General features: G+C 41.0%; 1 protein-coding gene across 3 annotated transcripts in view; it reads right to left on the reverse strand.

Annotated features, from left to right (window-relative positions):
• Usp54 (ubiquitin specific peptidase 54) overlaps positions 1–27,952 on the reverse strand; it is an 88,991-nt gene that overhangs the window by 18,072 nt on the left and 42,967 nt on the right. The window contains exons 4-17 of one of the 3 annotated variants that reach the window (XM_052189824.1): positions 26,066–26,200; positions 24,149–24,262; positions 23,955–24,037; positions 23,115–23,220; positions 22,863–23,009; positions 19,896–20,045; positions 16,795–16,963; positions 14,972–15,142; positions 11,057–11,188; positions 10,541–10,918; positions 10,081–10,312; positions 7,460–7,593; positions 4,189–4,356; positions 9–128 (exon numbers count right to left, since the gene is read on the reverse strand). In XM_052189824.1, coding sequence (XP_052045784.1) covers positions 9–128; positions 4,189–4,356; positions 7,460–7,593; positions 10,081–10,312; positions 10,541–10,918; positions 11,057–11,188; positions 14,972–15,142; positions 16,795–16,963; positions 19,896–20,045; positions 22,863–23,009; positions 23,115–23,220; positions 23,955–24,037; positions 24,149–24,262; positions 26,066–26,200 — 2,239 coding nt within the window. Of the gene's footprint in view, positions 1–8; positions 144–4,188; positions 4,357–7,459; positions 7,594–10,080; positions 10,313–10,540; positions 10,919–11,056; positions 11,189–14,971; positions 15,143–16,794; positions 16,964–19,895; positions 20,046–22,862; positions 23,010–23,114; positions 23,221–23,954; positions 24,038–24,148; positions 24,263–26,065; positions 26,201–27,952 lie in introns of all 3 variants that reach the window. The other 2 variants (XM_052189825.1, XM_052189826.1) reach the window with 2 other exon arrangements.

A 27,952-nucleotide genomic window follows, 5' to 3' on the forward strand; every position in this document is an offset into this window, starting at 1 on the left:
TTACTTACAGACAGCTTCATTACAGAGAGCCAGAGCTGCAGCACAGTCTCCCTTTTGTTCCAGATGCAGTGCCTCTTCAAATATTGAATTTGCCTCTTGCAAGGACCTTTCAAAGCCGTCACTCCTCCCTGAAAGGGCCAGCACTTTCATTTTTATTATAGTTAATTTCAACTTCTCCTATGTACTGTTTCTTCTCTTTGGGACTCACAGATCCTTCTTGTAATCTACCTGTCCACTGCTATTGAGAAGTCTTTAGAACAACTAAGGCATCCATTTTTGCCTTAAGGGAGATCTAACCAAGGCCAGGAAAAGGCAGGGAGAGGGGCACCATATGAATGCCATATTACTATCCCAACTCTAATACCTCCTCTCAAGGAAAGAACAAAGTGTTGTCCAGAGTAGCAACAAGATGAGAGAGAGAGAGAGAGAGAGAACTGAACTGCCTCCAGAAAATATCAGGACATACCTTGTCAAGCGTCAGACACCCCAGACTTACTGCTGTAACCACAAGCATGGCTTACTATTTTGTGGAACATCACCCATGCCACTTCTTATATAGCTTTAATTCCCTCTTCACCACTCTACTGTGATAGTACACTTCTTGGGCTTGACGTGGTCTACAGTCTCTACTTCAATAACTCTACCATAGCATTGAACTGCATTTCTTGTTATATGGACTGACCTTTCTTTAGCAATGACAAGTTTTTACTTTAATCATGCCTCACTCACCAAAAGTATCCATCTCTAAAAAGCCACCTCTCATATAACAACATACAGTATTTCTCCCTACTTCCAAAGTGCATCTGGGTCAAAGGAGAGATAAAGAACAGCGACAGATGAAAGGACTAAGCCACTTTGAGAAGGATCATCAGACAGCCTTACCTTCTAATCACCTCTAACCACAAGCTGGGAGGAAGTTATGTTACTTCGCCTACAACTGGAATTGACATTGAGCCTTCACAGGGTCACAGGGGGTGGAAGAATGAAATGTCAAGCCAGGTATGGCGGCACACACCTGTGATCCCCAGTGCTCTAGAGGTGGTGGCAGGAGAATCCCTGATCTACACAGCAAGTTAGAAGCCAAATATTTCATGGTCACATAATGAGATTGTATCTCAAAAACTCAAAATGAGAGAAAAGAAACAAAATGAACTGAACTGGGATCAGAAGTCTGAGTCACTTTACCTTCACCGCATCACCCTTGCCCTACCCTCACCTCACCCACAGATGGACATGGTAAGAAAGGTTCTGTCAGAACCATGAGTCCAATTCCTACAGCAGTAAGCTTTTAGAAAGCAAAGACAGTGCAAAGTAGGTTGGTTTTGAAAATCTTGGCAGTCAATTTCTATCCCATTTCTACATCTCAGATGTTCCCCAGTCCTGGACACAACGTGTTTTCATTATGATCGTAATGAACTGAGTCTAACACCTTTACAATTAGAGGTGGCAGCTAGAGGGGAAAGAAGGGCGGGGCATGGAGGTACACACATGTAACCCCAATACTTCTGAGGCCAGGCATGGAAAAGTTCTCTGCTTTACAAAGATCTAGGCTAACTATAGTTACTGAATCAGTAAAGCAGATTTAAATCTTTATCACCTAGAATCTCTGCTCTCCAGGCTGCACTCTTGGATGAGGCTGCACCAGAGCTTATCTAAAACAATGAAACACAATAAGCAGAGCTCCCATTCAACTCAAATGGTGTAACTAAGAGAGGAAGGAAAAGACAAGGTCCAAGATGACAAGATCCCTCAGAATGTAAGAAATGCAGGAATGTAAACGTTAAACTAAGGAATGGTGGCAAATGCCTGTCATCTCACCACTTGGGAGGAGCGTCAACACACAAGTGAGGACAACCTGATCTACAAAGAGGGCTCTGGGCCAGCCAAGGCTTAAGAGTGATGAGACCTGGTCTCAAAAGGGGGGGCGGGGCCGAGTGGGGTAAAAAGGATAAGGCGGAAGCTGAAGTGATAAAGCATGAGGACTGAGTTCCATCCCAAAACTGAATAAAGCCAGGTAGGAGTGTCCATCTGTAATCCTAGCAAGGGGGAGGGACAGATAGGTGTGTGCTTGAGATTCACTAGCCAACCAGACTGGCCTACTCAGTTAGGTTCCAGGGAATGAAGAAAAAAAAGGTAGACAACATCTAAGGTTGTCCTCTGGTTTCCACATGTACTCAAACATACGTGTGCACCTATACACATACAAACATGCAAACACAGAACAATATAAAATTGGAACATCAAACTGTTAAGACTTGAGTTCAAAATGAACAATCAATTACTGAATAAACAAACAGCTATGAAGGGGCTGGCGAGATGGCTCAGTGGTTAAGCACTGACTGCTCTTACAAAGGTCCTGAGTTCAAATCCCAGCAACCACATGGTGGCTCACAACCATCTGTAATGAGATCTGATTCCCTCTTCTGGGCATCTGAAGACAGCTGCAGTGTACTTAAATATAATAAATAAATAAATCTTAAAAAAAAGAAAAAAGAAGCGCTAAGAACAATTGAAATTTTAGAGCCCTTCTCTTTTTGTTTTTGTTTTGGTTTTTTTTGGGGTTTTCTTGTTGTTTTTTTGTTTTTTGGTTGGTTGGTTGGTTGGTTGGTTGGTTGGTTTGGTTTGGTTTTGAGACAGGGTTCCTCTTCACTGGCTGTCCGGGAACTAGCTCTGTAGATGAGACCAGCCTTGAGCTTAGAGATCTTGCCCTGCCTTGCCTCCTATGGGACTAAAGGTGCGAGCCACCACACCAGGCTCTAAAACCCATTTTGAAACAAGCACAACAAATAACGTGAGAAATAGAAGACAAAAACTGTCCTGAATCAAAAGAAAGTTGAGGGCAGGGGACTGGCTCAGCCACAGAGAGCCTGGCAGCAAGTCTGAGGCCTTGAGTTCAATCCCCAATATCACAAAAAGAAAAGAAAAGACAACAGTAAGGTTAGATGAAAAGCTGTCCTCAACTGAGACTTCTTAGTCCAAAAAAGCTGCTTTAAGTATGGAAAGAGCTGAAAAAAACCAGCCAGTCCAAAGGCACTAAATCCTAGACTTCCTGCTGTTTGATCAGCAGATTGTGAGTAATAAGAGCAGTAAGTTCATTTTAGGGAAAGAAAAACTTAGGTAAATGTTTCAAAGCCTATATAAAGAAGATTACCTCAAGCTGTAAAACTCCTATCTTGAAGACTAGTCTCTTGGCAGTAGTGACAATGTAAAACTAATTTGGTTTTTTGTTTGTTTTTTTGGGTGGAGTAAGTAACCAATATGAGGCAGTTGGGGAAGTTTAAGTCTATGTATATTATCTAAGATTTATTTAGGAATGAGCTGTCATAGGATCAAAAATTAATTACGGATGGGTGTGGTGGTAGAAAGGTACCATCCCAGTTACTTGGGAGGCTAAGGCAGGAAGACATGATTACAAGGCCTGCCTGGGCAGCAAAGGGAGAACCCATCTGGAAAACAACCCCATCCCTAAAAAAAAACAAAAACAAAACTAGCAAATTTCAGCTAGGAATATAGCTCAGACCGAGAGCCCACCTGGCAGATACTCGGCCACAGTTCAGCCTCCAGCACTACACTAAGGGATGACCACACTTTAGTGTTCTCACAGCTAAGACTTACATATTTTCTAGATGTTATGGAAACATTTTCCATGAATAATGTAATAACATACTGTCTCTAACCTTCAGGCTTTAAACTTTTCAAAAAAATTTTTTGTGTATTACAGGTATTTTGCATATATATATATATATATATATATGCAACACACACATACACATATATACATATATGTATATGTGTATGTGTGTGTGTGTGTGTATCTCATGTGTTTTTGGTGCCTGTGGAGGCCAGAAGAGGACATCGGGTGCCCTGGGACTGGAGTTGCAGATGGTTGTGAGCCACGATGTAGGTGCTGGGAATAGAACCCAGGTACTCCAGAAGACCAGTGAGTGCTCTTAACCACTAAGACATCTCTCTAGCCACTAACCTTCAGGCTTTAGTGGCAGTTCCTAGAAGTAGTGGTATTGCTAATCAGCAAGTTTCTCAATTCAAAACTTAGCTCTCACTATAGTAGTTGAACTGACATAAAATCAAATTATTGCTAAACAGTGGATAAGAAATTTCCAAGTGTGGATCTTATGTTTTGCCTTTTCTCTCTGTCCCCATTACCTACAGCCTAATTCTCACAATTACCCTGATTCTGCAGTTCATCCAAGTCCATGTATCGGCTGGGATGGGGATTAAAGCCTTTAGCAGCCTCTAATTCCTTCTCCCGTTTCTTTCGAAGTTCTTGTTCCTGGGCCCGCCTGGCCACCTCTTCCTGTAGTTCATCCAGCTCACTTTTACCGGTGATCTCCCCATCTGAGACAGAAGCAAAGAAGATAAATCACAACACTTCCAGAATCAAGATGAATTATCTGTTAACCTTATGGTCACTATGCCATTTTCCCTTTGGAACTCTTGCTTTCCAGTTTTGACTATTTTTTCTTTATTAGATTCGGAGAGAGAGACACGCAGGTCATGAATAATGATGGCATTAACAACATGTATATTTTCTATATTTCATGAATGGTAACAGTGTAACTAATATTTCTTAGGCATTTTCAATATACTAAGAACAATATTAAAAGCATTTTTACATGTATTACTTTATTTATTTCTCTCAACTGATAAGGTAAAAAAGACATGGGTTACCCTTTTTAGAAGAAAAGAAAACTGAGACACAGAAAAGTAACACAATGACAAATGGTAGAGTTGACTTCAAGTCAAGTAGGTTAGATCAGCTAGACTATTGGCACAAGCCCATGATCCCAGCTACCCCAGATGGTTCTGGAAGAGGACAAAAATCCCAAGGCCTACATAGTTTATAGAATAAATTCAAAGCCAGACCAGACCACTTTGTGAGACCTTGGCTCAGAAAGTATCTGGATGTGGTACTAATACCTGTGATGCCAGCACTGGGGAAGCTACAACAAAGGAACTGCCATCAGTTCAACACCTGACTGAGCTATAATATTCAGTTTCAAGCCAGTACAGGTTACAAAGAGAACCTGTCTCAGAAACCAAAACAACAGCAAAGAAGATGCTGGAATATAGCCGAGTGACAGAGCACTTGCCTAACTAACATCTATGACCCCCGAACTCCTGGGTTTAATTCCTAGTACTAAAAAAAAAAAAAAAAAAAAAAAAAACGAGTCATTTTTTTTCTCTCTCTCAAGTTCCACCATCTGTTTAAATCAGTTTGTAAAATATCCATAGTGAAAACTTTTAAGAGTTCATTGATGAATCTAAATAGATTGAGAATGATATACATGATAAATCAAGTAAATGTGTGAGGGATAGAACAGTATGTATAGAGTGATTTCAATTTTAATAGTTATATATATATATGGTATTAACACGGGCTCATTCAGTTTCAGGAGGTAAAAGACAGTTATCGAATTGTTGGAGCAAATTTATTTCTACAGCTGGGTTTATCTTTGGTTTAATGGGGGGAGCATGCACACAAGCATGTGAGGACACACACTTCCTCATGTGTGAAAACACATACATACATGACTAAAAGACTACTGTCATCATTTTGCTAAGTATATTTTGCCTGCTGAGAAAGCCTATTAGGAGATTCTCTTCTGGCCAGCTGATCCAGAACTGAGGACTAACAGGGCAAACAATGAGATTCCATTTTTATCATCCTGAAAAGGTGCCACCTTTCTGACTAGAATAGAAGGGGTAATCGGTTCATCCACACTCACAAGGTTCTTTTGTTTGTTTGGTTGGTTGGTTTTTTGGATTTGATTTTTTTGAGATAGGGTTTCTCTGTGTAGCCCTGGCTATCCTGGAACTCACTCTGTAGATCAGGCTGGCCTGGAACTCAGAAATCGTCCTGCCTCTGCCTCCCAGAGTGCTGGGATTACAGGTGTGTACCACCACCACCCGGCTACTTACAAGGTTCTTAAAGTGATGTTATTCTACATAAAATAAAATAAATGGGCTTTTCACTGTATAATTTAATCAGAAAGCAGACATATTTTCTGCAAGTCCTTCACTTTAAGTTAACCAATATTTCAAGTGTACCTACTTTTATACATTTCTCTGCCTAGCAAGTGTCAATATACAATACTAAGCAAGCTCATGCCTTCAGTTATGTATACGTATATGTATATGTATATATTCACGTTACAACCCATTTTCAGTCCTTCCTCTCCTCCCTCACGCAAGTCCTCCCTGCATTCCACCTTCCCCTTGTCAAAAGCACCCCCGGACTAACACAACAACCCCCCTACACCCCACACATCAAGTCATTGCGGGACAGAGGCACATCCTGGGAATAGGAAAGGATTACCAGCTCAAAGACCCAGAAGACATCTTCAACAAAATCACAGAAGAAAATGTCCCTAACCTAAAGAGATGCCTATAAAGGTAGAAGAAGCTTACAGAACACCAAAAAGATCAGATTAGAAATGAAAATCCCCCTGCCGCATAATAATCAAAACAGAAAACATACAGAACAAAGAAAGAATTATAAAAGCAGTGAGGGAAAGGTCAAGTAACATATAAAGGCAGACCCATCAGAATTATATCTGATTTCTCATCTGAGACTCTGAAAGCTAGAAGTGCCTGGGCAGAGGTCTTAAAGACCCTAAAAGACCATAGATATCGGCCCAGACTACTATACACAGCAAAACTCTCAATCTCCACAGACAGAGAACCCAAGCTCACACCTTCTTATTACTGTTCCTGCAAACTCCTTTCCACCTGACTCTCAGGACCATTCAGTAACTATCAATCAACTGCTGAATGAGACTGTGACACAGGCAAGGGAGGGTAAACTTGAATTGCTAATTTATAATTTTGCCCACATGTCTCTGTTGTATCACAGTTCACAACACAAATCACTGAGAAATTCATTTCTCAAGAGGTTGCCTATAAGAAGGAAAGCCCTAGGACTTATTCTTCTAAAGAATGGAATTTTTACCATCATGCACTATGTTTCTGTTCTTCCTCATTTCCACAAAATTCTTTCCAATGTTAAAACAGCTAGCCATGGGGGGAAAAAGTAGAGAAACTGAGAGGAAGAAGCTGTACAGCCCCCACACTTACACCTGGGTGGGTGTCCTTGGATGGCTGTGTACTCAATGGAGGTGGGAGTCACACGTGACTACTATCCATAGTAGTATCACTTTGCTTTGTGAGACATGTTCTCTCAGTGACCTGGGACTTGCTGATTCAGCTTTGCTGGCTGACTACCCAGTGAGCTCCGTGAATATGCCTTCCCAGCATGCTGGGAATTAAACTCAGGTCTTCATGGTGCTTAACAAGCACTAACTAACTGAGCTAACTCTCTAGCATACACATTACATTTTGATGGAATTCTCAAACAACTGTCTACTAGTTGAAGTATGCTCAATAAAGTTAATTCCCAAATAGAACTGGTGGTCAAATCCAGTTCCCAAATCCTGTTTACCTGAGAGAAGTTGAGTCTTTGTCCAGCTGGTCATGGGTGCTGTAGAGTCCACCTCCAGGATGCTACTGCTGTGAGACTTTGGAATATGACGCCAAGAAGGGACAAACCCAACAGGTCTCTTTGTGCTTTGATCCCTTCAAAAGAGAATCCAAAGTATAAAAGTTTCAAACAGTGGCTTTTAACAACATTCCTAAGGCTAAAATTCAAACCAGAAAGCAAACATCATAAAAGCTTGGGAACCAAGGGTCGTGGATCAAAACTACAATGCAGCTACTCCTGAGACAGAGGCAGAAAAATAATCCTAGGAATACCAACCAGGCAAGCAACAAGAACTGAATAAGATTTCCCCTCATATTGGGTGGGTGGGGGGTGGGAGCTAGCTTCTGTAATATGCACTGTATTGATTGGTAAATTCTCTATTTATGCTTATTAATGACTCTGGGGAGGAATATGATGGAGAATGTCTTTAATCCCAGCATGCAGGTGGATTTTTGTGAGTTTAAGGCCAGCCTGGTTTATAAAGTGAGTTCCAGGCCAAATAAGACAATACAGAGAAATTCTGTCTCAAAAAAAGAAAAAGAAAAAGAGGAGAGGGGAGGGGAGGAGAGGGGAGAGGAGGGGAAGAGAGGAGAGGGAACACTGTGAGGGTGAGGAGGCGCTGGCTAGTCTCCTTGAAATTCCCTGTCCTAGGCAGACAGGCTCACTAACTCTACACAAACAGAAAAATAGTAAGCTGCTAAGAGAGTTAAAAACATTGTGTTCTTGGACTGGTAAGATGGCTCAGTAGGTACAAGGTGCTTGCTACATACATGGCCTGGTGACCTAAGATCAAACCAAGGAACTCAAGTGGTGGGAGAAAATTGACTTTCAGAAGTTTTCCTCTGACCTGACACAGACATAAAATGTTTAAAAATAATTTAACAAAAACCAACAAACCAAAATAAGATACTGTATCTTGAAGAGCAGCTAGTAAGCAGCAGACTATCTCCAACCAAGGCTATTATTGTTTATATCCAATGCACAAATGCCTACAGTAGGAATAGGAAGGTCATCCACAGAAAGGGCAGAAGAGGACCCTCTACCTGGACTCTCTCAGAGGGAGCTACAACCAACTTCTGCTGGAGGACTGTAAGCCCCAATTTGATGATGTTATTTATTTACTATCATTTACTCTTTTACTTGGAAGCCTCAGCCAAGGAATACTTTTCTCTGCTCAGAATTCTTAATCAGGAACTCACATTGGCTGCTTCAAGAGGCCTTCCCCTGTCAGTCAGGCTCTGCTGAGTGTCTGTGAGACCCAGATTGATGACAGTACCTTTTGCTTGTATTCTTAACTGAGGTACTCCAGCCATCTCTGAATGTTTTAATACATGAGATTTTATTATGTCTTATTGCATATTTGCACCCACTGTTCATTCTTTTATCTTTTGCTTGCTTACTTAATAAACTCACTCATTCTGCTATAGCTACTGTTTTAAATCTTATTTCCTTGACATCTTGTGCATCTAACAGTATTGTGGGTCTAGTAAACATTCAAAATCTATGACATGAATGAATGAACATATTCTCATGTGTATTATCTTCCTCTTTGTTACTGAAGTCTTTTATTTTAAAGGAAAAGACTAGGAATCTTACCATGCTAGACAAGTACTCTACCCACTGAGCTATATTCAAGCCCAACTTATTAAACCTTTGTAACATTTTCTCATGTATAAAACTGAACAGGGTCCAGTAGGTAGGCAAGAACAGTGCAGAAAAATAAGTAGATGCCAACACCCTGGTAGAAGATATAATCACTCTTTTCAAAACAGCTAGAAGGTTAAGAACACTGCTTCCACAGCAACTCAATAAAAACAGTGCATTGAGAGGAAAATGCAGCCTTTAAGCAGGGCATAATGAGCTATACCACACTGCCATCGTTACCTTGTGAGATCAATGGTTTCATAAATCAGTTTCCCAGAAACCCAAAACCAAGACAGAAAAAGTTACAGATTAGATGTCTTTTCTGGTTTTAATTCACTAAATAATTCTTTTATTGAAAAATATTTTCTAAACAATTACTTTTTATTTATGTGTATGTGTGTGTGCTACCTAACATGGGTTCTGAAATCCAAATTTGAGTCCTTTGCAAAAGCAACAAGTGCTTTTAACTGCTAAGTAAAAAAACTGCAAAAGCAACAAGTGCTTTTAACTGCTCAGCCCCTCCTAAACTATTTTTAAAATAAAAATGTAATATTGTAAATATTCATGATGTGTATTGTATGGTAGGGCACCCTTGTTATCTCAGCACTCTGGAAACAAGGCAAAAGAGTCAGCTTAAGTTTAAGGTCAGTCTGGGCTACAAAATGAATTCAAGACCACCAAGTAAGCATTCTCTACACTACTCCAACTTTATTATGTTGTGTTTAAGTATGTACTAAACAATTATCACTGCACAGCTAATGCTTGAAATCAAAAGCCACTGCCTCTACTACTCTCCCAACAGAGGGTGCTGCTGCTGTAGAAAAGCTAGTGAAGAACATGGTCAGTGCTAAAACTAAAACCTATCCCTTCTCCCAACCTGAAAGCTCCAAGCTCATGTTGCTTCAAAGAACTATTGTTATTAAAAGGCCAGACAATACCTGTAGACATTCACGCTCTCAGGTGGGGCAGCATCCAAACTGACAGGGCTGCTGCTGTTCCTCTCGCTGCTCTCATAGCCAGATTCCATCCGCTGGATTAGGCGAGGATGCTGCTCTAAAAGATGAGCGCCTGGCCGGGCTGCTCCCCAGAGTTTATGCTGTGAGCTTGGTCCACCATCTTTAATGTCGCTAGTAGTTGACTTGCTTACTTCATCTGGTGTAAATTCTTTAGCTACCCCAAACAAAGGACAGGTGTAGAAAATGAGGTAGATTTAGTGTTTGCCTAAATTAAAATCTAACTAAACCCTCCCTCTAGACAGTATTCATTGGAATCATATCTTCAAAAAACATGACATCAGAGTAAAACTGTTCCTTGTCAGCTATACTAAAACATGCAGAAGTTTTAAACACATAAATCAATTGTATTTGAAAGCCCACTTGTTCCCTACGCTCTGCTCACCTGCATCTTCAGGAAAGGTCCTAAGCTGGGTGTAGCCACAATGCTTCCTTTTGTCCTTACTGAAAATGCTGTCAATATTTAGAGATTCCCGTTTAGGTCTCCATGTTGGGCGGTACTTGCTGGAAGAACTGGATTTTGCCTCACTACTGGTACTCTCCGTTTCCCAGCCCCGAGAGTGTAAAGGGAAGCTCCTCGGTGGTATCTTGTCTGGCTGGTCTCCTGCCCTGCCTACACGGGGCGAGCCTGCACTGGTCTGAGAGGCCAGGGAAGGCCTGCTGTGAATCATATTGCTGACCGTCTCTTTGAAATCCTTTAGCCTGCTGGTGCTGCTGGATTTAGAGGCATTCCGAGGAGCCTGCTTCTCTTTCAGTGTTTCTCCTAAAAATCAGAGAAAATAAAAGAAATGAACACGTTTAAAATAATCTCAAATGTCCTCATTCTGGACAAAGTAAGGAGAATCCGTTTGGCAAGAAAAGCAGAAGTGTGATGGAGGGACTAGGAGTGCGGACGGCTTGCCTTCGCTGTGGTAGCCTGAGGCCTGCGGCTCGTCGCCTTTCCTCCGCGCACGGCCAGAGCTCCTCCTGCGCTCTACCAGAGACCCTTTCTTGGATGTCTGTTTCTGATTGCATTCACTATCAGTCAGGTGTCCTGAAACAACAAGGAAATGGGAGGAAGCTGCTTTCTGCAGCTGACCCTGACCCTCCTGAGAATCCGGTCTCCCTTTGTGACTTGTAATAGTGCCAAAAACTTATTATACACATGGATCAGAAACTGTAGGGGTCTGAGCCATCTGACCTAGGTAGGGCTCCCAGGGAGTTAGTGGAGCCTTCCAAATCTAGAACACATCCTGAACAATCATCAGTCTCAAGGCACACTCATCATATTTCCCAGTTGACCTCAGACCTAAAGCTGCTGATTAATAACTTCTCTTTGTTCCAGGGTTGCTGAGGAACCAATCCCTTGCAAGAACAAGTAGGCAATGAGCTCCATCTCCAGAGCTTGGTAATTTTTAAAGGCAGAAAAACCAATTGTTAAAAATTAATCTAAAAAATGTCATAAGCCCACACATTTTATTTATTCTTTCTTCCATTTTTCTTTCTTCCTATTTTAAAATCTGAGGTGGGTGAGCTTTATTTTGTTTTACTGAGGTAGAGTTTTGTTAGGGTCTTGTTTTTTATTTTATATTGTCCAGGCTGGCCCCAACTCACAGTAATTCTCCTGCCTCAGCCTCTTGAGTACCAAGATTACAGGTATGCATCACAACTACTTCTCACACTCACGAACTGAAAATAGAATTTGCTTCTACTTATTTGGCAACAGTTCTCACTATGCTGACAGCTTTCGGACACACTTCTAAATCCTCTTTAAATGTGAATTTTACCATATATTTCAACGTTCATTAATTCTCTTCTCCAACCTATGCTTCACCAAAACTGACTTCACTCAAATATTTTAATTCATAATTCTTCATCAATAATCATTGAGAAACCCCAAGGGAGCTTTGTGTTTTGTGTAACTTTCCCACCATCCTGCCCACAGTATGCAAATGTATAAACTTAAGTTATATTTTTTAAAAAAAGGTCAGATTGTAAAAACTACAGTTAGCCAAGCAGCTGGAACCTAAAGGTGAATCAGAGGTGAAGACAAACTGGTAGAGAGCCCAGACTCTCAGTGAATGAGCGCTGACAACTCTCTCTTCACAGGTCAATACATGCAGAGCCTGTGGACAATAGGTGGTGGGTGCTGGAATGGAATGGATACTATCTAACTAACTGCCCCATGCAATCTTCTACTGCTTTTGTCCATTTCATTTATTTTAACCCAAAAGAAAGATTTACAAAAAGAGAAAATCAACTGCAGCAACTAAATGATAGCAAGGTTAAATTACGAGGGATTCCGCTCACTCCAAACATAACATGTATATCACTCCCACCAAGGAGTGTCTTTTCTCTGGCCCACAATTCCAGAAAGATGGCCTTTAAGAATCAATTACACCAGCTGGGAGGTGGTGGCCCACGCCTGTAATCCCAGCACTCTGGGAGGCAGAGGCAGGCGTTCTGAGTTTGAGGCCAGCCTGGTTTACAGAGTGAGCTCCAAAACAGCCCGGGCTATACAGAGAAACCCTGTCTCCAAAAAAAAAAAAAAAAAAAAAAAAAAAAAAACCAAAATCCAAAACAACAACAACAAAAAAGAATCAATTGCACCAAACACCATCTATATAGCAGTTATTAAGAGAAACCCAATCAGTAGGCAGAGGCAGGCAGAAATCTCTGAATTTGAGGCCAGCCTAGTTTACAGAGTTAGTTGCAAAATAGTCAGGGCTACAAAGAGAAACCCTTCCTCAAAAACAAAAACCAGGATGGAAGAAAATGCTCAAGTACCATAAGGATAATGTCAGTAAAATTCAGAACCTGGTTCTACACAAGCTAAATTCCCTAATTTCGAACAATAAATTGCAAGGGAAAAGTAGAAGGAAAAAGCCTATTCCTTCAAAGTGCCCGTAAGTGCAGTGGCATGCACCGCATTCTACCAATGGACACACTAAGGAAGGAGAACCACAAGAGCTCAAGAGTTTCAGGACTGCCTAGGCAGAAAACCAACACCCTATCTCAAAATTTTAAAAAATAAACAAATATAAAGCTAGGTGTAATATAGCACACCTATAATGCCAGCACATGGAAGGCTGCATCAGGGGCATCTTGAATATGAACCCCACCTACTCTATAAAACAAGACCTTGTCAAGAAATGCAAGAATTGCCAGGCGGTGGTGGCACACACCTTTAATCTCAGCACTTGGGAGGCAGAGGCAGGTGGATTTCTGAGTTCGAGGCCAGCCTGGTCTACAGAGTGAGTTCCAGGACAGCCAGGGCTACATAGAGAAATCCTGTCTTGAAAAAAAAAAAAAAAAAAGAAATACAAAAATCAAAAATAAGTAAAATTTAGAAGTAACCTAAAATGGCTCACAGCCATCTCTAACCCAGGTCCAGGGGATCTGACACCCTCTTCTGACCAATAAGAGCACCAGGAACACATATGTAGGTAAAACATTCAAACACAAAAAATAAAATGACAAATATTTTTTTAATTTATTTTTTATTTTATATGCATTTGTTTTTTTTTTTTTTTTTTTGCCTGCATGTTTGTCTGTGTGAGGGTGCCAGATCTCCTAAAACTGGAGTCACAGACAATTGTGAGGTACCCTGTGCAGGCTGGGAATTGAACCTGGGTCCTTTGGAAGAGCAGCCAATGCTCTTAACCACTGAGCCATCTCCTTAGCCCAATAAATCTTTTTAAAAAAAATTATGAAATAACAGAAAAGACTCAACAAAATATATAGATATCCTTTGATTTTGGGAAAAACACACAAACCAGTAAAGACAGCACTTGCAATAGCAAACCACTCATGGTTTAACAACTTTAAGCAGAATTACTTTCTTTTTGTTCCCATGCAGGAATCAAAGAGATTCATATACATTTAGGGAAAAAACTGAACTACATTCCCTGCCTTCATTACTATTTTTAAATGTTTATAAATGATTTATATTTTTGTAGTATATATAAGAATATCTATGAAAGAAGTAATATAATGTCTTGGATTTGCTTTAAAATAATTGAGGTGTACAAGACATATCTCTCCTAACTTTTCATTTCAGTAGTCAGTCAACAATCTTCCTTCTGTGTCCTGTAATGACTTTTTCTACTGATATAAGCACAGACTAAAACACAATTTAAGAATTGTTATATAAGGAATGTGTAATAACAAGACGGCCATTTTTCTTTATTTGCACCTCTGTCCTCCAAAAGCCTTGTGTTAGGATAAGTAGATATTCACCACCCATAAATACACCTTCTCTTGAAGCCCTTCATTCAAACCATGGAATGAAGCATGGCCAGGTAGAAGACAAGGCAAAGGGTGTCGAATGAGATATTATCAATCAAAAGAATATAAGGACAAAGGTAGACTTAAGAAAAATTACACTGGCCGGGTGGTGGTGGTGGCGGTGGCGCACGCCTGTAATCCCAGCACTCAGGGGCAGAGGCAGGCGGATTTCTAAGTTCGAGGCCAGCCTGGTCTACAGAGTGAATTCCAGGACAGCCAGGGCTATACAGAGAAACCCTGTCTCGAAAAAACAAAACAAAACAAAAAAAAAAAAAAAAAAAAGAAAAAAGAAAAAAGAAAAAAGAAAAAAGAAAAAGAAAAAAGAAAGAAAGAAAACTTGCAGTGACCATTGGCTCCTTACTGTGTACTGCTGTGTGCAGTGGAGCACTGGTACTCATCACTATCTTGTTTTTTGTATCCTACTCAATTACACAATTTCTGTGCTTTTCCGCTTTGTGTATCATTTACTACTTGCCCCAGTTTCTTTTTCGTTGGAGATTCTATGTAGGAATTGAATCAGACCAGCAGGGTTCTGTGTGTAAGTCCCTACCTGTGTCCCGACTGCTCTGAGACATGGAATCATTCTCCACATTATAGATGACTGTCCCCTGAGAGTCTGAAGAGAAGTGACTGACCACAGACTCATGGTGAGAATGTTTGTAGGGATAGCTCTCCGTTGAGGAATCTGTTCGAGTGTCACTTGAGATGGAAGGCTCCCTCCCTGAAGGAAGGAGGAGACACACATGCAAAAGTAAGGAAGGAGAGAACAGTGACCGCCCTGAGGAAAGGAGAGAGATGCAACAAAGACCCATAGGCAAGAACTTCCTAGAAGGAAGGGTGAGAAGAGTACACCACAGAGCCATTCTTCCCAACACCCGTCTTCCAGGTAATCCAGACACACACACAGTTCCTCCCACCCCTGTCCCTACCTTGCTGAAGCCCTCACTTTGCCTGCCACTGTGAAAAACTGTGGGGTTTTTAGAAAACCTATGGGGGAAAGTGGAAGAAATGAAACAGTTGTGAGACGTAAGCTCTACATAGATGAAAGCCCCAGGCCAACCTGCCACACATGCCAGCTGGTCACCTATCTTAGAAGCTCTCTCCTACACTGTCACACATGGTGCTTTAAAAACTTGACATGCACATTTTTAGTATCTTTGAAAAGTTGTGGGGCAGTTATTCACTCTTTACTGTGAATATGCCCAACAGAAGGCTTTTTCCCCAGACCCTCAGCTAAAATAAACACAACAGACAAACGAACACTTGACTGAGGGAAGAAATAGGGCAGGCCTGGGTGAGGTACAAAGCAGGAAGAGCAGTTGGACCTGGTATAAGCACAGAATTCAAGAGGCTGAGGCAGAAGAATCACTATGAAATAGAGGCCAACCTGATACACAGTGAGTTCCAGGCTGGTCTGTGCTGCACAGTGAGGCTCTGTCTCAAAGAACAAACCAAATCAAAACAAAACAGCAGGAAGAAACCCAGCCGACCAGACAGGTGGGAGACGCAGTGGAAGAGGAAAGGTTACGTACAGGGCAAGTACCTTCTCCTTCAAAACCATACTAAGGGCCAATCCTGTGTCTTTATAGAAATCAAACCTAAACTATAAGGACTACAGTTCAAATATTCCCAGCCTCTGTGGGATATCCTGGGATAGTTACTTTGGGATAAGCCAGTTACTTCTATAGAAAGGCATTATGTAATTCCAGACAGTTGTATTACACTGGAACAAGTGAGTCATACACTGAGGACCATCATTTCTGCATCTGGAATTTAAACTCTTCCACCTCCAAGAATGAGTATTGCAGTGATGTAGTGTTTCTAAACATTCACTTAAGCTGGGGACTGATGAGATGGCTCAGTGGTTAGGAGCACTTTCCACTCTTGCAGAGGAGAACTTAGGATTCAGGTTCCAACACCCACATGGTAGATCATAACCATCCATAATTCCAGTTCCAGAGGATTCAATGAGCTTTTTCTGGATTCTGCAAGCACCAGGCATAAACACAGTGCAACATACACACAGGCAAAGCACTCACACACATAAAATAAAATAAATATATATCTTTTTCAGAATTCCCTTAAGCCATTGTAACATTGCTAATAGGAATCAATAACTTTTAAGAATGTTCAAGGCTACTGAGACATCCCTTATAACTTTATAACATAGTTGCCTTCTCACTTTTGATTTGGGCCAGCTGATTTGAGCAATATATTCTTGGAAGCCCAAGAAAACCAAGCCGAATGCTAATCACCGGCTTGTGCACAGCTGGCACTCCTTTCTCACTGTGATAGATCCTCTTCCCTCGCTACAAGCTAACCCTGTAGATAACCATCTGCTCTGCGTGCTGGTGGGAGATCCAGGCTGCTCACCTGAGTCTTCACTATCGTAGCATGTCTTGGTGTATGACAGGAACTGAGCGTGGGGAGGCAGGTCCTGGGCAGACACTGGAGTACCCTGGGGATCTGCATAGAGCAGCAGCAAGGGCTGATAATGCCCTTTAATGCATTTGGTGACCACGTCCTTCCACTTTGGACCAATCTGAACCACAAACACCAGAAGAACATGACAATTAATTTCATATCTACAATTCAAAACACAACTCCTTTCCTAATGTAGTTCTCTTAGAATTAGAATTAGGTAGGGAAAAAAATTACAAAAAAAAAAAAAAAAAAAAAAAAAAAAGATCTGAAAGACTTTCTATTAGCCCTTTTAAAAAAGGCATTTAAAAGAGTATCAGAGCAAAGAACAATGAATGTAGGGCTGGAGAGATGGCTCAGCAGTTAAGAGCACTGACTGCTCTTCCAAAGGTCCTGAGTTCAATTTCCAGCAGCCACATGGTGGCTCACAACCATCTGTAATGAGATCTGGCGCCTTTTTCTGGTGTGTCTGAAAACAGTTACAGTGTACTCATAAAAATAAAATAAATCTAAAAAAATAAAAATAAATAGATTTTTAAAAATGAATGTAAATAGTTTTATTTTTGTGAAACATCAATTTAGTTTGGAAATATACATACAACCTCACAAAGGTGGACTTGCTATATATATGCGGTCCAAGTTGCTTTGGGGATCAACTTCTTTTCAGACAGTAGATTTAAGAGCTCAGTTCCAATTTACATCTCCACAATTTTCTCCTAAATATTAAAATCACCTTAGCAAAGTGGAAAGGGAAAACAGGAACTGCCTTTCAGAGGGCCTTAGAAGAAACGATATTCAATTTCAGAGTTCAAACCTGGCAGGACATAAAATGTCAACCTGCCTAGGACAGTCTGAACTTCTCACTCTTAGCTGTGTGATAGCTTCAGCTCAGCTGTCACAGAGGAGTAAGGTAACAGCCACAGGAACAATGTCCAGCCCCTGGACGTACCCCATCTTAGGTGTAAACCAGACACATTCTGAGGTATAAGCTAGGGTTTGCCAGTTAGAGGGCTGGCATGGTAGTTTACTCATAACAAACATTTAGTAAACTTAAAGTGAGTTGCCACCATTTTAGTTGAAGTATAATTTATGTTTTCACATATCGATCTTACCTAATATTTTGCAAGAAAACTTTTGAGGTTAAAAGAAAATGTTCAAATAATTTGTTACCCCCTAAAAAAGGAGAATATAACCAAAAGAAAAAAAACACAAAAACAAACAAACAAAGAGTCAGACAGTGGTGGCGCACACCTTTAATCCTAGCACTTGGGAGGCAGAGGCAAAGGCAGTCGATTTCTGAGTTCAAGGCCAGCCTGGTCTACAGAGTGAGTTCCAGGACAGTCAGGGCTATACAGAGAAACCCTGTCTCAAAAAAACCAATAAATAAATAAATAAATGAATGAATAAATAAATAAAGCCACAAAAACAAAAAAGAATATGGAAAATTAACAAAACCTTTATTAATGGAAGATTTTACTTCAAACCTACAGATTGATATGGTCAGCAGTCTTCATAGCTGCTGATTTTATGACTAGCAGCTTCCTATTTGATGCAGACACCTGAAACATTGTATCCATATAGTCTGCTTTTGACAAGACCAAGTTTGTTGCTGTAAGTATCACTGTAACCCCATGTTTCATATCTACCCAAAAGCATGTCAATGTCTAATGAGTCATTACAAGGCAATGAGACTTAAAGGATAAATCTTTTTCATTTGTTTGTTTTGAGATAGGGTCTGTCTGTGTAGCCCTGGCTGTGCTGGAACTTGCTCTGTAGACAAGGATGGCCTAGAATTCACAGAGATACACCTGCCTCCTGAGTGCTGGGATTAAAGGTATGTACCACCACTGCCCAGCAACAAATGATTTTTAATAGCCTTGAAACAAAGTATCACCTGTGGATAATGCCAGGTTTAAAATCCTCAACTCTGTGTTAAGCATATCTAATTAATTGTATTACATGTTCCAATTAACCATTTAATAATGGTGATGATTTATCAACTATCAAAACAAAATTAGGGCTGGAAAGATGTCTCAGCAGTTAAGAGCACTGACTGCTCTTCCAGAGGTCCTGAATTTCAATTCCCAGCAACCACATGGTGGTGGCTCACAACCATCTGTAATGGGATCCAATGCTGTCTTCTAGCGTGTCTGAAGAGAGCGACAGTGTACTCATACATAAAATAAATAAATCTTAAAAACAAAACAAAACAAAAAGCAGAATTATACTGAATGCCTAGAGAGGAGACTGAGAAAATAATATAAAATATCCTGTTCTTATCTATTATAGAATTTAAAATAAATGTACTTACATTTAGCAGATAAAGGCCAGGTAAAGTAGTTCTTATCTGTAATTTGGGGGGGGCTAAGAAAAAAGGACTTCTACAAGTTTGAGGCCAGCCTAGGCTACAGATCAGGACCCTGATTCAGAAAAAGAACAAACTGGGGGTTGGAGAGATGGCTCAGCAGTTAAGAATGTTTAATGCTGGGGCTGGAGAGATGGCTCAGCGGTTAAGAGCGCTGACTGCCCTTCTGAAGGTCCTGAGTTCAAATCCCAGCAAACCACATGGTGGCTCACAACCATCTCATAACGAGATCTGACACCCTCTTCTAGTGTGTCTGAAGACAGCTACAGTGTATTTATATATAATAAATAAATAAATATTTTTTTAAAAAAAAGAATGTTTAATGCTCTCACAGAGGATGGGAGTTCAGTTCCCAGCACCTATGTCAGGTGGCTCATGAACACCTGTAATTTCAGACCCAGGAAGATCTGACACCTCTGGACGCTGTGGGTACTTGCACTCACATGCACATACCTACATAAGTGGGTAAGCATATATGTGCATACACACACACACAGACACAGTTTTAAAAGTAATAAAATTAAATATTTTAAGAAAAATAAAAACAACTAATGCCGTCACAAAGTATGTATGCCTTACCAACATTGTAACCATTCAAAATTATCAAAATGAAATCCAAAGACAAGTAAATGTGATTTTATTTCTTATTTCAGTCACCAAATACTTCACGATCCTTGCATATTCCTACCTCCTTGACATGAGCATCGTCAAAATACATCCATTTTCGGATCTTTGTTTGAAAAAAGAATGTAGAGTAATGCTTGCCATAGTAACAGATCATTCCTACTAAGTACAGTTCCGACTGCTTGGCCCGGTCATCTGTCACTCTGAAAAACAGCTATGGGAAGGAAAAGCGACAAAGGGAAGAGACATCACACAGTCAGCCATCTAATAGAATCCCTCAGCAAATTCCACCAGCATTTCTCTTCTTTCCCCGAAGACCACACTAAGTAGCCCTGGCTGGAGGTGCTCAGTCTGTAGGCCAGTCTGGCCTCAAACCCATGGCGATGCTTCAACCCACGCCTTCTGAGAGCTGGGACTCTAGCATGCACTGCCACACCTAGCCCTGCCATCAACATCTGTTGTTTTATTGAGATGCAGCCTCATGTAGCCCAGATTGCCACTGAACTCACTGTATAGCTAGAGATGACTGAACTCCTGATCCTCTATCTCTGTTTCTAAAGTGCTGGACTACAGATGTGTACTACCATGTCCAGTGGCCACCAACATTTCTTAATGATGGTTGTAATCTGCTTCTCCCCTCAAGCTGAAATATTTTTGCTAGTCCAGATTATTTACTAGAAATGAACTAAAAATGTACATATTGTAGCACATGCCTATAATCCCAATACTGAGAAGCTAAGGCAGGAAGACTGTAAACCTTAAGTTAGCCTGTGCTACATGATGAGTCGATATTTTCTTTCTGAGGTATAAAAGAAGCCAGAACAATTTCAAAACAAATAAAACCAGCTCTCAAGTTTCAAATTTTTTTCAATTTCTAGGTACTCAGATCTGTGTTAAGAGACATACGAATACTTGAGTTAAGAGATTCTGACCTAAAAAGTTACCTAGTTGACAAAATAATCAAAATAATTAAGTCAAAATCAAGCATGATAGCACATCCTGTAATCCTTTGTCCATTATGTAAAGGCTAGAGGGAGTAGAGGCAAAGGGATTCGGCCAGGGTAGCCAAGGCTATATACATCCCATTGTTGTCCATCTTGGAGTATATTTTGACTCCAAACCAAAAATAAACAATATATAAACTACAAAAAAAAAAGACTATTCTTAAGATTTTAGTGTGCATAACCTATTCCACTTAGATCCCTTGAGAAGGAGACCCAAAATATGACCCGACAATTCTCAAGAGTGGCTATTTAAAACAAGAACAGACTCTTCTTTAGTCACAGGACTATCTCAGACAGAAACCATCACAAAGGAAACAGGACTTTCTGGTTCTCCTTGAATGGAAGGAAAACACTGGCAGTCCCTACCTTAGGACATGGAGCTGATAAGAAGGGGACCTACTCTCACATTTTCCCCCCTTCTCCAAAATAAATACATTTTAAAAGCCCTAAAATTCTAAATTATCATCTAACCCATTCCTGTGGAGGATTTGTCTTTTACCGTCTATTGTAATGCTAAGTGCAGGCCCCAAGACCTGGAGTCTGCACTTAGCCACTGTGACCCTACCCCGGCCCCCCAAGTTAATTCTGATTGGTGAATAAAGATGCCCACAGCCAATGCTGAGCAGAAGGAATGAAGGTTTAGGTTTTGCGGGCTTGGGGAGTAGACTAAGGAGGAAGAAGAGGAAGAGGAAGGAGGAGGGGGAAGAGAAAGAGGAACGAAGAGGGAGGAAGAGGAAGGAGGAGATAGAGGGGCAGAAGAGGAGGAAGAAGAAGCTGCCATAGGTTACAGGTCAAGGGAGCATGGCTGAGGGCTGCCCAATTGGAGTTCAGAGCAGACCTGATGGATGGATGGAAGGAAGGAAGGAAGGAAGGAAGGAAGGAAGGAAGGAAGGAAGGAAGAAAGAAAGAAAGAAAGAAAGAAAGAAAGAAAGAAAGAAAGAAAGAAAGAAAGAAAGAAAGAAAGAATGAATTAATTAATTCAGGGAGGGTAGACAGCTGCCCAGCCATTGTGCTGCTTAGGGCTTAATTATAAATATAAAGGCTGTGAGTGTCTTTCATCTGGGAACTCAATAACCAAAGTGGGGCAGAAATGCTGCACTGGGGTTTAAATAACATACAAGGTCCTAACCACACAAAAAAAAAACGGTAAACTGGGCTCAGCTCAGTCTGGCCTCTGCCCTGGTAACACTTAGCATTCCTCAGGAACCCTGTAAAGTGAATTTCTCTTTGTCAGGAGAAAGCCATTACAGTCTTGTTGCAGGCCTCCAATCTCCAGAGGGTACCTAGTTCCCTATTAACTTGAACAAGCTTCCAACAGGTCAGAACTCCATGCCAGCTCCCAAGCAGTTCAGCTATCAGGCCCTCTTCCTGCTACAACATAACCCCTAGAACTGGCAGGACTCTCACTAACTTTGCTATCTTCTCTGCTCCCGCAGCCCTGGCAATTGCTAGTGTGCCTCTCTCCTTGCCTTTTCTCTCTGCTCCTCTGTCCAGAGGTAGCCAAGGCAGACTCCCCCAGATCCTGCCTGCCGATCCCCTCCCCATCTATAATAAAAACATTACCTCTCACAAAGGAGTGGCCTTGGTGGTGGTTTCTTTACAGCATCTCATACACAATCACCTTCTCAACAGAGTGCTTCCTCATTTCCTACTCTTGGGTTCAGGCCAGCAACTTGTACCTCATTCAATTGCCCAAGTCAAGAAAGCTTGTTTCTTTAACCTTACTATTTCTCATGTTTCAATATACTTCTCTACATCATCCTGGTATAAAAATGAAGCTGATTCTTTTTTTTTCTTTATCTAAGTTCTGCCCATCCTGTTCATCAAGGTAAAAATTGTGCCACTTTTTCTAAAAGGATTCTACCATCCTCACAAAAGTGCTATGTGAGCATATATCTGATGAGGCTCATGAATCTGCACACAGAAACACAAGCATGTCTGTCCAAATGCTATCATAAATGTCACACGGAACATAGCTGCCTGTCCAGTGCTTGAACAGTACAGATGTAAAGGCCGCTGATACACACGTCACCCAGCTTAAGGCAGGTGCCCAGACTGTGGATGACGTCCTCTGCCAGGTCCGAGTGGTCGGAGTCCCACACCAGCCCAATCGTGATAATCTGTGGTGCATTCATCAACACACGGCGGATCCGGATTCTCTCCCCACAGTTGCTCTGAAATATACACACAGCACTAGTTCAAACATTCCTACCTGCTCTGCAGCAATGTCACAAGGCAAGGTTCTCCTTCCTATACTAAATTCCTTAGAGTTAACTCACCGGACAGTTCCTCAAGTCCCCCATGGTACTGGCATTCTGAAGCAGCTCACCAAACATACTTGGTGAAGGTTTCTCTCGCTTTTCCAGCATCCGAATAGCCTGGTTGCTTCAAGACGGGGAAAGGAGGAAGGTAATGGTAGTAGATGTTATTACAAATTATGGCTAAACTAAAAATTAAAATCATTCATACAAACCCCTAACTCACTTCTTTCTCTAAGACAGGGCCTCATTGTGTAGCTCTCTCTGGCTGTCTTGGAACTTGCTATGTAGACCAGTCAGTCTGGCCTCCAACACCAGCCTCTGCATCCAAAAGGCTGGGATTGAAGGTGTGGTATATATGATTTTTTTCATTTGCCCTGCCATGACTAGTCTCAGTACTCTACAAATACAGTTTCCAAATCCAAAACCCACAGAATCCCCATTACCTTTTGCACTTTGCTAGCCACAAATAAGCCTACAAATTCTGAAGTTTTGTAATACAGCACAAATTCAGCAATATGGATATATGCTATTTGGTGGCCTACAGTTAAAGCCCAATCAACTGGAGGAATTCCTAGCAGTACAATAAAAAATTCTATAAGAATGGTCTGGAAAAATGGTTCAAGTAACAGTTCAAAGCAGTGGCTGCTCTTGCAGAGGACCCAGGTTCAGTCCCTAGCACATGTCAGCTCATGGCTGTCTATAACCCTGGTTCCAGGAGATCCTCCACCACACTCCCTGATCACTGCAGGTACCAAGCACAAGCATAGTGTGCAAGCAAACATGCATATAGAACATTCATACACATAAAATAAAAATAAATAAGCTTTAAAGGAAAAAAAAGAACCACGTAAAACTCACCAAAGGGAAGTAGTGGAGATGTAATGCACCATCTGGATGAAAGGCAGTGGGTCAGACGTGGCGCCACAGCTCGTACACACACACTGGGCCAGAGGAAAACATTGAAACTAAGTAGCCACAGTCATGAATTGTTTTGAAACTCTACTCCCTCAGATAAAATATTCTTAAAGAAAAAGCCCAAGATATAGATTTACCTGCTCAAACAGTGTCATTGCAAACTTCTGGTGGGAAATGCAGTGTTGAGCAGTACATATATCCTCTTTGGTTTCGTCCGCAATATGAAAGTGAATTCTCATCAGGAGGTTTTCCTGACAGGAAAACACAAAAGCACTACACTTAAATCCCAAACCGGCAGGGTGGGAAGCAACTTACCCAGACACAGCAACCTTCCTAGAAAGCAGAAATATCTCTAAATATTTTTAATCTTTTTTAAAGACTAGATAGATAATAGTCAGACAGATAGATAAAATTAATATAACCCATAGATCATTCATATTTTAGCAGTTTTATATGAACTTGTATTTATATGTAACTCACTGCAATTTCATGATATACAGTCATGTAACCACTTCCATAATCAAGACACCAAGAGTGGGGCTGGAAAGATGGCTCAGTGGTTACGAGTACATGATGTGCGGGGTGTTGGTGCACGCCTGTAATCCCAGCACTTGGGAGGCAGAGGCAGGCAGATTTCTGAGTTCGAGGCCATCCTGGTCTACAGAGTGAGTTCTGGGACAGTCAGGGCTATACAGAGAAACCCTGTCTCGGAAAAAAAAAAAAAAAAAAAAAAACAACGAAAAAAGAGTACATGATGCTCTTCCAGAGGACCTGCCTGGGTTTGATTCCCAGCACCCAGATAGAAGCTCACAACTGCCTATAACTCCAGTTCCAGGGACTCTGATATTCTCTTCTGATTTCTGTGGGCATCAAACATACATGTGTTGCAGAGACAGCATGCAGGCAAAACACTCCATATACATAAATTTAAAATAAATCCTTTTGTAAAAAGATACAGAAGAGTTTCATTACCACAGAGATCTTCCACTCTACCTCTTTATAGGCTCACCTACCTTCTGTACTCCTAACTCCCAGCAACCACTAACCTGCTCCTCCATATTTACCATTTTGTCACTTCAACAATACTAAAGAACACTATAAAAACGGTACCACATAGTACATAACATCTTTTTTTTTTTAAAAACAGGGTCTCCTGTATCCTAGGCTAACTCTATATTCATTATGTAGCCTGGGATGACCCTGAACTTCTGATACTCCTGTTTCTGTTTCATGAGTGCTGGAATTCCAAGTGCATATCACTATGACCAAGTTATACATTAGGGATTACACTCAAGGATACAAGCACATTAAGCAAAAGCTATATCCTCAATCCCAGTAAATAAGCTTTTGATATATTTTCATAATATTAATCCTCTACGACCCCCTTTTTGATTTTTGAGATAGGACTCCTCCTAAAAGGGCTCTACTGTTAAGACCCAAGCTCAAAAAGAAATTATACAGAAAAATAAACTCACTATGAAAACTAGCCAATGACCCTAACTCCTCTGTACTCTGTTCTATTTATCCAACTTCAAAAGACTATCTACAGCACTCTGTGCATTGACACACACATTCAGCACTTGGAAAGTGGGCGGACAAGGATCAAAATCACTAGAACAATGTAGCTGTTAATACAGAACATGACAGTTTCTATTCAATATCCTTAGAAACAGAAAAGTTCAAAATATGGGTTCTCTAGAGCAGCACCATCAATACAGCATGGTCCTACACCAGATTATTGAATCAGAGGCTGTGGGACTACAATCTGTACTTCAACATGCGTTGGCTTCTCTAAAAGTAAAAAGCCACGGTTTTTTTTTTTTTTTTTCAATGAAAAGCATTAAACTACCCTAAACCTAAAGGGAAAAAAGTCATAAAGGCACTAGACAATTCACTGTAGTGCCTTAGTCGTAGACTCTGGACCTCTGAGACAGTTGAGAAAGTCCCAGATCTTATGCAGAGACCAGGACATAGTACACATCATAAAGTAGTCAATCCTGGACAGAGATGAACAATTTTACTCCATATCAAAGACGACAGGAGGGAACACTTACGAAGCATTCTGCAGCATCACCCATAATCCCCAGCTGGAAGCGCTGTTCATCTTGGAACGTCTTTGCCAGAGCACTGCGGAGAGTGTCAGAAGGAAGCACTTTTTCACTACTACACTGAAACTGGTTAAAGATGCCCTGTAGGGAAGAGGTTAAACAAAAAAAGAGGTTAAAAAAAAGCACAATGCTGTTATTAAGCTTCTGTATGTCCTAGTCTGTCATGCTTATGCTGAAATTCATGGAAACAAGATATACTCAGTAATTTAAAAAAATAAAGACTAGGAGCTGGGGAGATGGCTCAGTGGTTAAGAGCACCGACTGCTCTTCCGAAGGTCCTGAGTTCAAATCCCAGCAATCACATGGTGGCTCACAACCATCCGTAGTGAGATGTGACACCCTCTTCTGGAGTGTCTGAAGACAGCAACAGTGTACTTACATATAATAAATAAATACATCTAAAAAAAAAAAAAAGACTAAAAATCAGGATGTGGAGAGTATCTCTGCTGTAGATCTTGCATCTGAGTGTCATGCTGTCAAGATCACACTAAAAGAGCCACTGTCATGATGTGATGTAATAAAATGAAGTTATAATACTTCCTATGAGACAGAAAAGAAGTAGATGCTTCTAGAATTAAGCTACAAGAAAATGAATTGGCAATTGTTCTTTGGGACGCATCCTCCTATGAAACTTAGCCCTCTCTTGTATTTTTCAGATAATGTAAGATTCCAAAACCCATGGAGAATATACCAAGTCAGGTACTGTGTCCATAATCCCAGCACCTAAGAGGCTGAGACAGAAAGGCCAAAAATGTGAAGCCATCTGGGTGTGGGGGTGCACGCCTTTAGACTTTACTCACCGCACATACTCCTTCAGTAACACAAGAAGGAACGGGAAGAAGAAAAAACAAAGGAGGAAAAGGAAGAAGAAGAAGAAGAGAAGAAACAACAATAGAAAACCCTGTGTGCCATCCCCCACCCCTGCCCCCACCCTCAGAAATAAGCACTCCATTATGTTTACTTCCAGTTACTGCCTTGTAATTCACAGGCCAAAAACCTGAAAATCATGACTGACTCCCTCCTGGTCTCAGAACTCACAGCCTGTCAGTCACACTTGTATACTCAAAACATGCTCAGACTTCAACGCTCACTCCTCATCAGCTGTCTACAGCCTCCTCATGGGGTGATTGTTAACTATTTCTTTTCTTAACTTTTTTTTAAGATTTCATTTTTATTGCTTTTTATTATGTTTGAGCATGGGTATACGATATGAGTGGAGGCCAAAGGTTTTAGATGCTTGAAGCTGGAGTTACAGGAAGTTGTAAGGCACCTGAAATAGGTTCAGGGAACTAACTGAACTTGGGTCCTCTAGAAGAACCACTGAACCATCTTTTCAACCCGACTACAATCATTTCTTGACTGAACCATATCTCCAAGGAAATATATGGTATGTTCAAAGTAGTAGTCAAATGATTTTTTTTTTAAGATGAAATAAAATTAGTTGGTAGAGAGCTTGCCTAACATGCACAAAGGTCTCAGTTAGACCCTCAGCATTGCACAGATCAGGCACAGTAGGCAGCACATACCTATAATGCCACCACCCCAGATATATAGGCAGGAGGATCAAAAACTCAAGTAATCCTTAGTTATATCACAAGTTTAAGGTCAGATTAGGCTACTTAAGAATGCCTCAAAAATAAAAAAGTAATAGAATCAAATGTCATTCTTCTGTTGAAAAACCCTCCAAAGATTCCCCATCAAATATGCAGTAAAAGCCAAAATGAAAATGCTGTATGTAGCTGGGCGGTGGTGGCACACGCCTGTAATCCCAGCACTCTGGGAGGCAGAGGCAGGCAGATTTCTGAGTTCGAGGCCAGCCTGGTCTACAGAGTG

Source organism: Apodemus sylvaticus, chromosome 8 (assembly GCF_947179515.1).
Source record: "Apodemus sylvaticus chromosome 8, mApoSyl1.1, whole genome shotgun sequence".
Lineage (NCBI taxonomy): Eukaryota > Metazoa > Chordata > Mammalia > Rodentia > Muridae > Apodemus > Apodemus sylvaticus.